The sequence below is a fragment of the Cryptomeria japonica genome, chromosome 10, assembly GCF_030272615.1.
Source record: "Cryptomeria japonica chromosome 10, Sugi_1.0, whole genome shotgun sequence".
Classification (NCBI taxonomy): domain Eukaryota; kingdom Viridiplantae; phylum Streptophyta; class Pinopsida; order Cupressales; family Cupressaceae; genus Cryptomeria; species Cryptomeria japonica.
The window spans coordinates 502634317-502652257 of NC_081414.1; the positions used below are offsets into that span (position 1 = coordinate 502634317).

Below are 17941 nucleotides of genomic sequence, written 5' to 3' on the forward strand. Positions count from 1 at the left end.
TTCGGAACCTCAGGGTTCCGGAGTTTCAGAGAGGGAAAGGGAAAAGGGACAAGGTACTTCGGAACCTCAAGGTTCCGGAGTTCCAGAGAAAAAGAGAGAAAGGCTAAGGGGAGGAGACGGACTTCGGAACCTCGAGGTTCCGGAGTTCTGGAGCAGGAAAGAAAGCGGCTAAGGCAAAGAACTTCGGAACCTCGGGGTTCCGAAGTTCCGGAGCAAGAAGAAGGAAGAAGACAAGGGCAAAGAACTTCGGAACCTCGAGGTTCCGAAGTTCCGAAGCAGGAAGAAGGAAGAAGACAAGGGCAAAGAACTTCGAAACGTCAGGTTTCCGGAGTTCCGAGAAAAGGAGAAAGAGAGAGCCAAAGGAGGAACTTCCTCCGGACAAGGCAACACTTCACACCTTATGATTCCTCTCTCCTTGATCAACTAGGGCAGCGCTGGTCCATGGAACATGTCTCTGATCGATTCTCACTGATGGACCAAGGGTGTCATAAAATGACAACAGGAATTTAAGAAGAATATCTCCCTAACTAGGGAGGTGTGATCCAAAGCGGACCCTACTTTACTACATGGCAAGGTAGAGACTTATGTTGCAGGTCTGATAACTAGTCTTAAGGACATCAAAACCTAAATAAGTTTGCCTATTTGAATTCCTTTTGTAAATTTGTGCAAGTCACAAATTATCTAGAGTCAGCATGCAATCTGGAAGGTCAGAGAGTGAAGACTGCCAACATGAGCAGTTTCAAAAGTGCCAATGATGGTTTTGCAGCTGCCGATGAGGTTTTGAAAGCCTTGGGGGCAGTTTTGCAACTTATGGGGCATTTTTTTAACCAGCTCTCCACTGAAACTGCGATTTCAACTGTATGCAGAAAAATACCATGTGACATTCCAATTTTTTTAATCATTTTTTTCCATTTCTTTATTCCTTTCAACTTTTAGGGGTTTCCTAAGGCATTGTAACCTTATATATAAGCATTGAATGAATAAATGAATGTTTCTAATAACATCCACCATGCAAAGTCCAAAACACTGTGTCTACTAAACCTCCTTATTGTAAGCTCGAATTGAACACCAAGCCTATAAGTGATATTGAATGCTATTGTAGTGAGAATTGTTCTTGTATTTCTCACTGTTCATGATTTTTGCAACTAACACAAGCAGAAGAGCCTTAAGAGACGAAATTGTGTCTATTGAGATCATTATAGTTATTTTGAGAACTCGTGATAACCTAAGGGCTTGAAATTAGCTGCATTTTCCATTGGAGTAATCAAGTGGCTGTGTACTCACATATTTGCAGTGGAAGGGTATTTCTCCCAGGTATCTTCGTCTATTGATGGTAGTTTATCTCCCATGGTTCTGCCTTGTACTAGTTAATCTTGTTGCAAGTATTTCAGTTGATTTTTTCTCTCAAATTGTAACTCTAACAGTATTCATTGTTAAATTGTAACTCTAACAGTATTCATTGTTAATAAATGTACCTAACGAATATGCTTCTAGTTTATGGATCGTTTTTCATAATATGTTTCTAATAGAGATAATGAAAATCGAAGGACACATCCACACCACTCTCTTGAAAATCAAGGGACCTTATGCTTTGCCTTCTTTTGAGAAGGTTCCCACATCTCTAGTACAGAAATTCTGAGGATTTTGACATTACTCTCTTGAAAATCAAGAGACCCTATCCTATGCCTTCTTTTGAGAAGGTTCCTACATCTCCAATACAGAAATTATATCCCATTGGCTATGTTTAGCCTCATGGACATTAAAAATTTTCTTCTTCTTCTTCGTCTTCTTCTTCTATGATAGATTATTGTTATAACTCAATGATAAGCATCGTATATCAGCCAAATAGCCTCCAACACTAGCCTCTTCACACTTACAAGACCATGCCAACAAAATGACATACACCAACTTTCTATTCATCTAATGTTAGGACTTTTAAAGATGTACAGCCACAATTAGGAATGTTTAATGCACAGTTTGAAGACTCAGACTCCGACTTGACCAAGCAACCCAAAATTTTGACTCAGACTCAAGACTCAGCGCAAACTCAAACCTCACCATAGACTCAGCCGAAAAAAAACATCATAATTACACCCAAAAAAAAGATTAATGAATTTAGAGAAAATAAAAGCATAATTTGACTATCAGTTTGTCATAATTAAAACATTACACCTCATATAAGTCACAAACTCTCAAAATTCAAAATTTCATAGTTTCAAAGTCAAACAATACACTATAACACAACAAAATTATAAATAAAAGTATAGTTATATTACATATGATGATATGTCAAATTGAAAAAATAAAAAATAAACTACAATCTGCATCATCTTTCCCCTCCTATTGTAAATTTTTCAGGCCTTCAACTACAAGCTTAGACAGTATCAAAATGATGATAGATTGTTTCTTCAAAAGTGTCTTTATTTTCCTCCATTGAACCCAATTTTCCTGCTTCTATTTGATGATTTGATCAACTTTGAATGCTTGAAAATATCTATTCTCAAATCACCTTCTTTCTATCTTGATGCTTCACTAGGTGAAACAGGAGAATCAGAGCAAAAAATGACCAAAAATAAAATTTGAAATGCCAATTATAAAAACACAGCTTTTATGTCCAAGCACTAGACAGAATAGTTTGAGCTCAAGACTCAAGAGTCTGAGCCTGAGGCTCGAAGAGTCCTGGAGCAAGAATCAGCCAAATACTCTCCAAGACTCAACTATACTTAGTATGACAGTCTGGTCAACTTGGCTCAGCCAGCTCGAGCACTCGAGTTTGTAGAGTACTTGGAGAGTTGACAAACTATGCTTTGATGCTAAGTTACCGGTTCTTCCCCTTTTGGCCTGGGTCCGGGTCCTGGTTCTTGCCCGGTCCTGGTTCTCCCCGAGTTCTCCCTGGGTTCCTCCAGGGTCCTTCCCAGGTAGCCTGGTCGGGTTCCCTGTGGGTCCTGCGACGCAGGACCCACAGGGAACCCGGCCACCTGGGAAGGACCGCAGAACCCACAGGGAACCCGGCCATCTAGGAAGGACCCTGGAGGAACCCAGGGAGAACCCAAGAGGACCCGGGTGGACCCAGGAGGACCCGTGTGAACCCAAGCCCGTGGGTTCCCAAAAACGGGGCCCACGGGTCAAAAAAACAATAAAAAACAATTAAAAAGAACTTTTTAAAATAGTTTTTTAATAATAAAACTCTAATTCGTCCCTTTATGACTTTTTAAAAAAGACTTGAAACTAGAATATTATCTTTTTTGCAAATTATGAATATGATATTAGACTTTAGTTATTGGTTTACTGATTACATTTGTGATATATGAATATTTATTGGCATTGGCAATTATGGATTTATGATTTATCATTTATGTATGGAAAGTCACATTGTATATTTTATTTTTGTATGGATTGTATATATTGAACATATATATAATTAAAATATATATATGTGTGTACGGACGAACCCGTACCCAAGATTTCTTCTTTTTTTTTGGCGAATCCGTACCCGAATCCGAACCCGAACCAGTAACTTAGGTTTGATGTAGTATCCAAATATCTTCTACTCATTTGAAAAAAACAATAATTAGGCAATGTAAGTCAACTTTAGGGACATCTTACAGGATAATTTTGCAGTTATAATGATGACCCTAAAATCAATTTTCATGAAGATTTCTAAAGTCATGCCATGAATTTTGTGATTTGCATATTTAATTTTATTTATTGGAGAATGATTGAAAGATTTTAATGATGTCTAGGAAACTAAACAGCCTATGGGACCAAGAAAAATATCCTTATCTTCATGCTCTTTTCCATGTTGGACTCTATATACTATAATAGTTTACCAAAACAAAAGAGATTTTGTTAGAATATTTAATCTTTACTTGGCTTAGGTTTATTTGTATTTAGTTTGGGATATTCCTTTGGAATCCCTACATGTAATTTGTCCTCTAGTACATGTGTGAGAACAAGTCATTTCTTTTATTTTCCTTTATTAAGGAATATTAGATTTCCTCCTTGATAGGATGTGGACACATGGCACACACATTTTATGAATGGTGGCATTCATAGATTTGGGAGTTACTTTGTAACTCCTCTGCTCATCTCTATTTAAGAAATGTCTCCTCTTTCATTTCTTCTTAATGACATTATTCTAAAGAGCTTATCTCTCTCTCTCTCTCTCTCTCTCTCTCTCTCTCTCTCTCTCTCTCACATTTTAGGCATTGCCTCATTCATAATAACACAATGGGTTTTTCTTTGCTTTTCCTCTTTCAAAAGTTCATGTGCCTCCTTCTTCACATTTGGGTGATTGTTCCAAGGTTTCTGCATTTCTCTTGGTAACATTTACTTCATCAATAAACTTACTTGGATTTTGTTTTTTCTTTCCTTGCTCTTGTATTTCCTTTCAGATTTCAAGCAGCACATTTTTTTACTACACCAGACACTTGGGTAATATAGAATTGTTTCTTTCTTGCTATTGTGTACAATGAACCACCATACCTCTTTCTAGTATCTTAAAGATGTCTAAAGTTGTGTTTGCACACACAGAGAGACACCTTCCCCTTTGATGACATGGATGGTTATTGTTGATGCCCAATTCAGTGTCGTTAAATAGGGTTAGCTGCAACATCCAACATACAACATGCACTTTATTATACCCTTGTACAATTGTTGTATAACAATGGTAACCCCTTATTGGTGCATAAAATCTCAAGATGCCATCATGAACTAGTATAATACCAAGAGTCTTAACTCCAATATTCACTACTAACTACAAGATAAATTTCAGAGTGAGTATAACCTACCCATCAAAATATATACAACATTAATCATGTTATTAAATTTAAACCCACTTCAACATGATTGATTATTTTATTCAAAACATAGTAGCTTTCAATAAATAAATATTCCATGATCAACAAATAACTTGTTTTACCCATGAAAACATTTCCTTTACTAGGAACATACCAGACTAAAATTGTTCTGCACTTTCCAAGGATGTGGTGTGATATTTGTTACACATAAAGGTATAACAAGATAAGCCCATCACAAGTAGAAGAATCTAAGCTTTGATCAGCCATAACCATTGACAAATTCAGACGAAACACACAAAAATATTAACTGAAAATGTTTTCCAAAGAAAAAATCCAGCATCAAAGATCATGATCATGAAACAATGAAGATTACCTGTTGGAAAGGAACTTTAAGGTCTGTCTCAGCACTTCCTGGACGAGGCGGCAAACGCATCAAAGAACGACTCTCCTCAAGAAAACACTGCAACATAATAAACTCCTTATATTTAGTTCCAATGAAACTTGAAAAATAGGACAACAGAGAACATGCACTACTTGATCCATTTCTTTACTGAAGAAATCAAAATGTCACACAAAATTTCTCAAGCTATTTTTACATATAGTGTGAATAGATATAGAAAAATAAACTCAGCAATATGCAACATGCTTCAGAATTGACCTTAGAATACCTGTCGCTCAATTTTACATTTACTGTAAGAAGGATTCATTATAAAATGAAAGAAAGAGTAAAAAGATATCAATGTACAAAATTCAACTTGGATGGTTTGATGCTTCACAAACCACTAAAAATAAGCAAAATTACAATAACAAATTCAAATTGCCTATCATATAAATAGAAGTCACTTGTGCAATTTGCATGTTTCATTAAAATCAAAGCTTCTAATACAAAATGACCAACTACCATCAGTTTCCCATATCATTTCTGTTGACTACACCTCTTGTTATCAGAAATCAAACATACACAATAACTCAGACATGTATAAGGAAATTAGAGAAATACAAATTGTATGTGGATCTTCATTTTCAATGGGAAATGGAAGAAGATTAGACGGGTGAAGGTTAGTGACTTAAATACCATTAAGTTCCTCAAATATATTATTGCATAATGACATTTCATTAACTTAATATTTAAAACTTAAATAGTTTTATAAATTAATACACCTGCATAAAAAAAAAAATTGATACATCATACAACAATCTGCATGTCTCAAAATTTGATAAATATATAAGGTCCAAAAGGTTTAGTCATTATATCAGCAGTTTGTTGTAAACACAATATTTGTAGCATAGTAGGTGCACCTGGGTCCAACTACAACTCACATTATATCCTTTACAATCATACTGAGTCAAAACTTATACAAACTGCTGCCTTCTACTCTGCCTCAATAGAAAACAAGACAACTGGATGTTGCAGTTCTCTTAATCATGAAACAACTCTTGAATTTGTGACAAATGCATAGTCAATAGTAGATCTCCTCATGTCAATAGAACTCTGTCGACCCCTACTCTAACATGCCGAAATCAAGTGTGCCTTTGACATATCATATAACTCATTTTGTAATGTCTCCATTATCACGCAATGTTGTTCTAGGATCGTTTGGCCAGTTTCCAAGTTTTCTTGTAAGCCTCTAGGTGTGCTAGGGAGAAGTCCAAACTTCTTCGAGAGCTCAAGTTCGATTGTTTTGGGCATATGATGATAGCATTGAGCTCAGTTGGTTATTTGGTTTCTCATGAAACTTTTTTAAGTGTTTTCGGACTCTTTGTGTATTCTCCAAACCTCTTGGAGAGCATGTCTATTTTTAGTAAGTGTCTAAGTTGGCACTAGTCTTCATCCCACTGCAGCAATTACATCTTGGCATGTTCATATTTGGTTTCCAATGCCTTGTGTTTTCTGCAACTTAGATGGGAGTATTTAAATATATACTTAAGTTTTAAAGTTAATGTTATATTATTTCACTTAAGTGTTATATTTTATAAAGTCATATATAGGAGAAAAGCCTTGAGAAAAAGGTGGGAGGATCCTAAGTAACTTGTAAAGTGATTTTAAAAGCCCTATTACAAGTTATTTGTAAAAAGTAACTTGTAATGAGTCACGAAAAACCCGATTTGCTTCAAGTAAAGAATTACAAGTCATTTTTAAACTTGTAATGAGTCTTTCCAAACCTGAAATCAGTTTTGCAGCTGATTTTTACTTGCTCTTGCTCATATGAACCCCGATTGGAGAGATTTTTGGCATGAAGAACACTTGGCAAATCTGCAACTTCAATGAATCCTTGTTTCTTGCCCTATTCACACCACGTTTTGGCATATTTTAGTTGGCTTTCTCCTCTTCTTTTATGGCCATGTGTGTAAAGGAGGCATTTTGGTCTGCGTTTTCATCTTCTCTTCATGTTTTAAGGAAGAGCTGAGTCTTTGTTGCTAAGTTACAGGGGCAGATTTGCTAAGACATGGTACAGATTTTTGTTACTGTTTATTATGCATTTCTTTCTTATAGCCCAAACGGTTAGGGTTTGCTGAAAACATTTTCTATCCATAAGTAAAAGCAAGTAAAATGATTTTCCAAAGAAGCTTTTGTATCTTCCCTCCATGGTCGGATCTCCACAAGGCAGCTGCAAGCTTCTTTTATTCTAAATGTCAAAGTTATTCATCTCTATTATTTTACTCCCATTGTGGATGATTTGAAAAGTTTTTCCCATTTGCATTACAAGTTAAATTTTCCTCTCCCAATCATGGCCTATCAGAGATGTCTATGTGCATTCCCAATAAGACAAGCTTCTGTTCTTCCCTTCAAGTAAATTTGCATTTTACTTGTAATCGGGATTTTGAAACCCGATTACAAGTAGTGATATTTGACAAGTCTATGCTTTTCCCATCAAGAAAATGCTTGCTTTCGGGTTTGTATGGCCTTTCACCATGTCAAAGTTAGCCTCATGTGAATACTTGCACTTGCAGTCGGCCTTCCAAAACCCGAAATTGGTCCAAAATGCAGTCAAAAACACTTGAAAATGAGTCTCTAGGGTCCAATTACAAGTGCAAACTTGTATTTTCCCATTACACATATGAAGTTGCATGTTTGTTCTCCACAATTGCAGGTCAATGCTCTTGTTTTTCCACACATGTAATGCAGCCCTCAAAACCCGAAATTCACTTGTGAGCCCATTTTTGCATCAATTTATCCCTTCCCTTGTCAGTCTTGTTTGCACAAACGATCTATCAAACCAACAAATTAAGGCATGGGCCTTATTTTGCAAGCAAATTCCAAGATTGGAGGATGATACAAAGAAACAACAACAACATGACAGAGCCACACAAGGAGATGGATAAGTGATATGAATGATTGAGAGCATAGAATGCTTTCAAGATAGAGATAGGCTTCTTACTTCAGCCTTGCAAAGAACTTCCCTCCTGAAAAGCCAGTACTACCCCAAGTAAGAAGATAAGATTGAAGTTCGTTGGCCAAGGACACAAAGATTATTAAGGATGCAAATTCCCGTTCCGGTTTGAGATGTCTTCACCAATCTTGAATACTTCAAGTTTTAGTATCCTGAAGCAGCATGAAGATCATCACAGACAAAGGATGATGTAGTTAGAGTCGTGTCTTCGGACGCATAGAATAGTTTCAATTATGCATTTGTAATTTTCTTTTGACATGTTACATGTACAAACAAATTTTGTAATTGCAAGTGTCACTTTTACTTGCATTTTTAAAATGTAATTACATATAAGGCAACTACAAGTTGAGTTTAATAGAATTTCTCAAGCTGGTTAGGATCCTCCCACCTTTTTCTCAAGGCTTCTCTCCTATATATGCTTGAGAGGATCTATTGTAATCTTTATCTTTTGGCAATGCAACAAAATTTTGCCAGTTTGTATGTGCACTCTAAGACTTTGAGCTTAAATGTAAATCAAATTGATTTCAATAGAAGAGGCAAGTTGTGTTGAGACCTTGTGCCAATTCAAGTTGTTATGTGATGACATTTTCTAGAGTTGATTGTGATTTTTGTTCTATTGTTCAAGAGGGATTCAAGTTGAATCTTGCAGACTTTGAGCTACTTATTGTGTTTGGAGTTTTAGATTGGTTTTAAGATTTGATATTGCAGACTTTGAGCTGCTTGTCACGTTTGAATGTATTGTAGGACGCTCAAGCAAAAGGGGTAACTTGTAGACTTTGTGATGCTTTTATTTTCTATATTTGTGCATAAGAGGTGCATGATGCAGTTAGACTTTGAGCTGCTACATATTGTGCCTAGTTACCAGAAAATCATCTAAAAAGGTTGATAGGAGAGTAGATAGTTGAAGACTTTGGGCTTTCTTTTTGTTTTCCCGTCTCAGAGAAGCAACGGAGGACTTTGTGCCTTTATGGAAACTTTGCTTCTTTATTTAGTTTACTTCATTAATCATTTGTGCTTTCAGCTGTGATTCTTTTCTGAAAGAAGAAAAAAGAATAAGTGTCTTTTTCTGAAAAAAGAGAACAAGATAGAGTTTCACCCAGATTTAGAATAGATTTCGAGTTAGATTTTATTTCTGAATTGTTAAAGTAGAAAGCAAAGGGGGAGCCTTCCCTAAATTAGGAGAGTTTTCTAATCACACTGTGGTTGAAACCACAATTTTGCACATCCCCCAGGTGTACAAAAGTTTCAACCAACAAATATCAAGGAGTGCCGAGGGACTCGAAGGTTCTGAGTAGGTGGGAAAATTTAGGGGATATTGATTTTGGGCACATCGACATCCAACAGTTCAAGGATAGGATGTATGGCCTGAATCCAACCTGGAGAACCCAAAGAATGGTGCAAAGTGGGATAGCGCAGGCTGCTGGTTTTCCACAAGCTATCCAGAACTATGAACTGATCATAGAGTGCGCTAGGCACTATAAACAAGCAAAAAGAGTGGTGTTTGTTAATGAAATGGTGATAGCAGATTTCACTACTAAAGCCCTTATAGAAGTCTTTGGCATTCCTATTCATGAGGATGCAATAGTCGTGCAAATGGATGAAGCCCAAGCCATATATGACCAAACCCAATTAAATACAAAAATAAAATGAATGACAATTAGTTCAGCGAGAAGAGGCCCCACATCTCCAAGATCCTTAAGAATGTTAATTTTATCAGATTTGAGAATGCTAAGGGTTATTTTATTTATCAAAGTACTTCGTTTATCATATATTGATTTGATCTCTTTTGAATATAAGCAAGTAAGAAACAGCAATCAGAATTTATGATTTGTATTTCAATGAATATGTAACAGCAATGTTCGTTTTTTGTGCAGGCCGGCTGGTTCAATATTTTCGATTTCTATATTGTCCCTTAACCGCAGCTATACACCATATATACAATGGTGTGGAGGCATGCCTACGTAGAGGCATGCCTCTACGTGGAGAGACATGTCTCCACGAACCCGTGAGGGTTAGACCGATACACATTAAAAACAATACGCTAAGATGCAAGATGGTATAATTAACCAATTCGACTTTAAGTCAACTAATGTTTGTCAAGCGATTAGATGTAACAAGTCGATTATATCAACTATTGGTTTTAATAAACATATTTAGTAATCAGCTTTTTCTTTATTACAAAAATGTATGTATATATTATATATACATATATATCAATAATGTAAATCACAAACATTATTGTATATATAGATATATATATATTATAGATACATATATACATTTGTAATATATATTAATATATGAGTATTAAATCCAATCATCAATTACAAATACTTCGGTGACAATACATATAAGCTAATTTAACAAAACTTGCAAGGATAAGGCAACTATCAAATGCTTAAGGCCAATTGGCCACTTAAGCATTTGATTTCGACGATCAGAATTATCTGACCGAAGCTACACAACATTAACAAAGAAGACCTACAGGAGTGAGTTCAACGAAGAGTATTGGGATATGGTCACCCTCCTCAGCCACATCATGGGATTGCCTCACTCCAACATGTTTGAGGAGTGGATATTTTACTATACCGAGGAGGTTTTTAGGGGTAAGATCCGATTAGACTAGGCCTAGATGATCAACGACAATATCCATGAGCAACTAGTGCAACTATCAGAAAAGAGGATGTTCACAATGTCCTCTTATGTGCTATATGTGCTGGCCCGACATTCCAGACTTTTGGGACTGATTCACCTAGGCGAGATCGGAAGCAGGGAAAAATAGATGAAGGTGCACGAGTGCTACCCCCAGCTTCATTTCCACAACATAGGCCAAAGGGAGAGAAACAATGCAGCATATGCAGTGTCCCAATATGAGCGGGTGAATGATGCTTTTAGCATGCGAATGGTCAGAATAATGCAAGGACTGTAGCAAAGGTTGTCCAAACAAGCAATTGCGTTGGTGAAGAAATATGGGGCATGGTTCATAAAGTTTCCTAGATTCTCTTGAGAATTTTTGGATTGAAGGCTCGCCATACAGACTCCCTAAATACCCCACAAATAAACTGGTACTCCTAGAGGTGGCCAGACAAGCAAATGCAACAAGGAGAATCCTCAAGGAAAAGGTCATAGGAGTGTTGTTTCCAATAACGATTGGGGATAGCGATGTATATTTGAAACTCCTGCACAGTCAAAACAATCGGCAAAGGAGTTGGCATCATATGGCTTACAAGAGCACCCTAGTAGGAAAAACTTCGATCCTACAGGGCTAGGACAAAAGGCCTACGGCAAGCACTACAGGCATAAGATGAACATAGAAGATAACTGGGCCAGCTACAGTGATGATTTCGAGGTCCGAAGAAGGGAATGTGCTAGACTAAGCCTGTACCAAATCAATACCTTTGAATATGCCCGAGTTCTCAACCAAATAGATGATGACGAGGATTGCTTACAGCACCATGCCTATAACTCCGTCAAGGATTGCTCGTCGGCCTTGATTAACTAGTCTCAGGATCCTATCACTAGTTTAGAGGTGATAATGGGGGAACCTAAGAGATTCATTGACACTTGGATACAACGGCGTATCGAAGAGCTAACTCGTGAAGGTGTGAAATTCACCTATGATCTGATGGGAGGCCTCGAGTCTCAATCCTCAAAGAGCGACGAGGAGGCACCTGCTGCAATTCAAGAAGAAGAAGAAAACAAAGAAAGTGAAGGAGAGTCTCAAAAGAAAAGAAAGAAGAAAAAGGCTATTAAAGAGCCAAAGGTATCCAAGAAGTCCCGAAGGAAGAAGACTTTGTCACCTGAGGCCCCCACCCATAAGAAATTGAAGATAAGGAGGCCATCTATTGGAGTCACCTCATAGGAAGACTCTACTATTGTAGGAGATGCAACTGACATAGAATGCCAACCAACTCCTCCTACGTTGCAAACAAAATCAACTTTCATCAAATCAATCAACCTAGAAAGGTCTAATCTCTGGCACCAATAAATCCAAATTATTGATTTAGAAGATTCGGCAAATCAGATTGAGGAAGGAGAAATCCCGCCTGCAAGATCGGAGGACAAAGAAGAGGATACAGACAGAGGTGGAGAACAGCAAGCCTTTAAGATACATCAGCAGCTACTGAGTGGAGTGGGGAAAGATCGACCAGAGAAAAAGAGCATGATACTAACGAGAACCGACCTTTGTCTATAGGTGGGCAAGAGAGGGTGAATATTGGATCAATTGCGGCTTCTAGAGAGCAGGGAAAATAAATTGTGGTTACTTTCAACCAGTCTGCACCTCTTGTATGGTTGCAGACCCGGATAGAAAAGAAAATAGAAGTGAGGCCACCCTTAAGTCTTGAGGAATTATTTTCTCGAGTAGGACAACCTCAAGTCAAGGAGAAGTCAAGAACCTACTCGAAGATAACCAGGGATGCTCAACAAAACCGAGTTGTGCATGTTGTCGTTCCAACATCAAACAAATCAACTGAGGATGTAACCCCTAATGATTATCACATTTTATCAGTAGAAATGGGAAGGGCAACCAAAGAACAAGAAGTTGAGGAATTTTGCGACTCTTTCGAGGTTATATTGAGGCAATTGAAGAAAGAGACGAAGGAAAAGGAAATGTATAAAGCCCGGGCAGAACAGGTTGAAAAGTACGTTGATCACTTGCTCAGACCATTGCAGCAAGCAGAAGAGTCGTATGTCCCTCCCGTGGCATTGGCACAAAAGACAACTGTTGAGTTTGAAAAGTAAGAACCACTGCTAGAGCAACACGGGTATGGTTCAAAGATATAATCGAGAAAGAAAACCAAGTGCTCAAGGAAATAATTTCCTTGCAGTGTGAGATGGACCAGGACTTGCAATCAATGAAGGCCATCAAAATAAGCCTGGAGGAATTAAAAAAAGTGGTTAATAATCCAATTCCTCTTGTGAATGCCTTGTTGTGGACTTTCCCGGAGATCCCCACGGGCAAGCAGATTATATAAAACACATGAATTCAACACCATCAAAGATTGGCATCGGGCCCTGAGATTGAAGAGTGACATACTAAACATCATTGATGGAGGATGGGAGACTTGTGAGGATGTCATGGCATTCATTGAAGATAGTTGCTCCTTGCTTCTAGAGAAGTTGATTGGTGATAAGAACCCTCAAATGGATATTGATAGTTTAAGAATCCTTTGGAAAAGCCAGCTGAAGAATGATGGGACCCCATATACCAAAGATGACATGGTGACTGCTAGCAAGTTGTGTGTTGTGATGCGCTCATACGAAGCCAACAAAGCTGATTGGAAGCAGCAATTGAAAAGGGTGGACAATCATTGCGTGGATACCAATTATCGAATGGACAACACACCCATTCCTTCCAAATAGGAAATAAGGTCTATCATGGTGAAGTTCCAAGAGAATGTTCGGGCAGAGCGGGCAACAAGCAGGGATATTTGGAAAGAGTACTTAGATAGTGAAAAAGATTTCTTTATGTAAACAAGAAATATCTATTTTGGGCTGAAATAAAAGATAAAACACAGTGCCCAAAGTTAGTTATTTCCTCAACAAGAAAAAGTACCTTTTCCTATCTTGAGCTCCGCGCAATTTGCTTTTTGAAGGGACTTAACGGTTGGTAGTTATAAAATTAGTTGGGATGTGAAATACATCCTTTACTAGGTATGGGGGAGCATGTTTTATGGATGACTCTGGACCATTTGCTGGATTAAATCTTGGCCATTCATCTAGTTTCTGAAAAATCTATAAAAGGGAGACTTCCCTCTCCATTTTTTGTAAGAAGATTATGAATTGTTGCTAAAACTCTGCCAAATTTAATACAGAACTGTTGAAGAATAGTTTGTGTATGAATTTCCTGCGAGCGCATGGTTCTCCTTCTTCCCATTATTTATTTCTATTTATGAATTTTTAGTATGTAATGGTTTCTTTGAGTTAGTATTTGATAGTGTTTTTCGTTCATACCATTGAGAGTTAACTGAGTGCTAATTTTTGTGTATGATTAGAGTGAACATACATAAATCTTAGTTCGATTGCTAAATGTTAAGTTGAAATGCTATTGTTAGCACTTTAAAAATCTGTGTTAACCCTTTGAAGATTGCACCAGCCTTTGCTTAGTTGTGTTAAAAACTGGCAAAGCAAGGCTTGGTTTTTGAAAGCTCCATCTATTAACTCAAAATCTGTTCTAGTTAGGATAAATTAATCCCTCTACCGTTCTCTTTTGCTATTTATTTCAAAATCCGTTACCAAATATCTAGGACAGCATCATGAATACTGAATATCTGATGAATGTAAGGCTTGTTAAGTCTTAAAGTTGCTTGTAGAGCCCATTTTAAAAGCTTATCCTCACAACAAGCATAAGTCCCCTTGTGTTTACCGGTGAAACACATCAACGCTGAGTTATCCATGGGCCAGTCAAGACCTGACAAAATGAGCCTTAAGGTTATCTCTCGTGATCAGTCCCGATAGCACTACGGATTTCCTTATCCAAGAGAGAATAGGATACACTCAACATTCTATTCTGTGTTCACCAAAAGCAGCAGTAGAGCAGTTTTTCACCATCAACAACTCCAATTTTCCTTTCTGGGTTGTTTGATAGTGCTGAGTATATTTCCAGCTGTCCGCCTTGTTTGGAGGTGGTCGTGGCTGCATAGAAATGAATTATGGAGAGTTTAAAGTGACAGTTTTGGACCTGCAACAGTGATGTTTCAGACCTGCTATCACTCAGATAAACATATCAGACCTGTAACTGCCATTTTCTTGCCTTTTTAGGGTGTTAGAATAATGCTCGGTGTGTTTGATGTCATCTAGCAACCTTGGGAGGTGCTCTAGGTGAGTTGAAAGGTGTTGGAAGGACATTTTAATTGCTGATTTGCCTTGCAACTTCAGGACAGCGGATCTGTAGCATCATTTTCTGTCATTGTTAGACCTGGAAGTTGCCATTTCACACCTTTTTGGAAGTGATAGGGAGTGCTGGGAGTGTGTGTTGTTGATTGGAATCTCGGAAAGGTGATCTATGTCAACTTTGAGGGTGTTTGAAGGCTTATTCACTGCTGTTTTGGACTGAAACTGCTGGATTGAAGACCTGCAACTGTTGACTTAGTCATATCAGAATGCTTTAGCATCATTCCAAGGTGTTCAGACTTGTACCAGCTCATCTCCAACCTCCTTTGAGGCATTTTTCTTGTGGGCATTTCCATATCTTGGTCATCATAGTACTGACAACCCTTTGGAGGATCATTTATATCAGAACTCATAATAGTAGCATATCTTTGTTTGGTATGTAACGTGGATGTTTCATTTGGACAAAAATTAAAAAAGAAGGGAGGGTAGTTATTACTCAACCTCCCAAAATGGCTTGCAAAACTCCCAATGTAGATGCTTGAACCTCTCATGTAACAAAAAACGAGAACCTTGACCACTAGAAATCAAAAGGAAACCATAGGTCCTTCCATTCCCATACCATGTCTGACTATCCCCCGTTCATCAATTTCAACATTACAGTTTACTGATGCAGATCAGTGTTCGCAGGGCCAGATCAATATCACTGGGGCAGATCAGACATTCAAGACATTTTGCTCTATGCTCAGGGCCAAACCTGCAAATATTAAAGGAAGGATGTGTTGCTAAATTGGGCACAAAATTGTCTTCTTCCCCAGGATGCATTGCATTACCCTGAGACTTCAACAACCCTATAGACATCTTCTCAATACATCAAATCGACAGAATGCCTTTCTCATGTGGACTTATGTCTTTATTGGATTCTTTGACTATCGGATAGGAACAAACCTCTCAGTCATAAACAAAATCCAATTTTCGGATAGCTCCCCTAACTGCAACCACTTGCAAATAATTACATTTATCACACTTATTTCAGAATTAATTAAAGTATTAAACACTAGTGCAATTTCTTTCATCTTCAATTATACAGCCATAAGGTGTACGCATGTATATGCTCGTGTCCTACATTAATAAACAACTGACTGTTTGCAGTTAGAATACAATCTATAGCACTTGCCTGAAAGAAATCTCCTTTTGCCAAGAGGAAGTAGTCTTTGAGTGCTTTCAAGTGACCATTTAGGTCAGCATGTACAACAACAAGCTACAAACAACCAGAAGAAGAAACCAAAATATTTAAAATCCCAATCAATATTTAAGGATAATCATTATCCAAACTGACTATTTGAAACTTTTCACATTTCTGTTTTGTCGAACCTGCCAAAGATGTGCAGCTGCAATAGTTCGAATAGAATCAACAGCATATTCAAATGAGCGCTTGTGGAATTCAGGCAAATCCTGCATATGCATCAGCGAATAAAAAGTTAAGCAAAAAAACATTGTTGCATGTACGAATTAAAACAAAATGGAAAATTCACATCTGACACTATGAAATGACCACAAAGGTGATATTTCACAAGCAAATATATTTTAAAAAGCAGTTCACAGAAGAGTGAAATTATCTCATAACTTTCACTATATGAACTGCTCACTCGAATCAAGCATATACTATTAATTTCTACATCCAGTATCATATTGAAATTTTGATATAACCCTCAATCCTTTTAACTGAATGGTGTCATCTTGTGACAAAATTTACCTTCAACTCTTGGAGCATTGCAGCAATTTTATCAGCTTCAGATTGTGGAAGAAGTTTGGTATCATTTAAAGGCTTCACTGCCAATAAAGAATCCTTTTGTAAAGGAAAACCTCCTGTTGTTGCAGACATTTTGTTTGAAGTTTTTGAGCCCTGTTGATGAGATCCCAAATCCTGGCTTCGAAATGATGGGCTTGGATTGCGCAGAACTCTAATTGCCTTTCCTACAAAAAGGATGGACTCCGCAACTTGCATTTGAATGTAATCAGGTTTCATCTCCTGAACAACATCAAACAAATACTAGTTGGAGATAGGTGAATGCTTAATACGGGTTGACAGCAGATGAATTAAAGTAGTACCCAATTAGTCAATGAAAAATGCTCAATAGCACAGTCAAAATCTTCCTAGAAATGAGATGTTGAAAACCTATAAATTACAGAAAGCACAATCAAATTTGAAAGAAATCCTTGTTAAAAGGGCATAAAACAAAATTCCATACAATAATTCATGTTATGGGCCAGAAATATAATATCTGCAAACTTTCTCAATACAAGGCAATTGCAAAAACATTGAGACAATTAAACCTCCACAAAAATCTAGTTTAAGTTAAAGTTGACAGAATCCCGCTGGACATTTTGACAGTTGTTATTCTAATTGAATACATAAGTAAACCAGGTAAAGGAAAAGGATCACAATCTCTCTGCTCTGTACTTATAGAGTTTTTGAATTATTGGCCAGAAAGAAGTTCAAAGCTAAATTCAGGCATCTAGCCATCTAATAATTGTGTTGGTCTTCAAAAGACTTTGATTCCATAAGAGTGGAAAGAATCAACATCAATGACTTTCCCTGGAGGGAGGAACCAATTGAAGTGACATGGTAAACATTTTACCATTGACGTAGTTTGAAACTTTGAACTTTGACATAATGCATAGACAATAGCATTCCAAGGAAAAGGACTCAAAATTCCTCTAGTTAGGCCACAACCCTCACCAGTCACCTTCCTTGGTAGCCAAAAGCAGTTTAAATAAGATTTGACTTTAAATAGAGGAAATGATTTGTATTTTTAATTCCACAAAGTTATGGGTTAAAATAAGTGGCACCATGTTGATTATACTAATTAAAATAAAATAGTAACTGCATAACGTAATCGTTTCAATTCTGATGTA

At 37.3% G+C, this 17941-nt stretch overlaps 1 protein-coding gene across 1 annotated transcript in view; it reads right to left on the minus strand.

Moving 5' to 3' along the window:
• The window catches only part of LOC131039344 (gamma-tubulin complex component 4), a 154976-nt gene that overhangs the window by 72797 nt on the left and 64238 nt on the right, over nucleotides 1-17941 (minus strand). The window contains exons 6-9 of the mRNA XM_057972057.2: nucleotides 16779-17054; nucleotides 16397-16477; nucleotides 16200-16283; nucleotides 5173-5259 (exon numbers count right to left, since the gene is read on the minus strand). Coding sequence (XP_057828040.2) covers nucleotides 5173-5259; nucleotides 16200-16283; nucleotides 16397-16477; nucleotides 16779-17054 — 528 coding nt within the window. The remainder of the gene's footprint in view (nucleotides 1-5172; nucleotides 5260-16199; nucleotides 16284-16396; nucleotides 16478-16778; nucleotides 17055-17941) is intronic.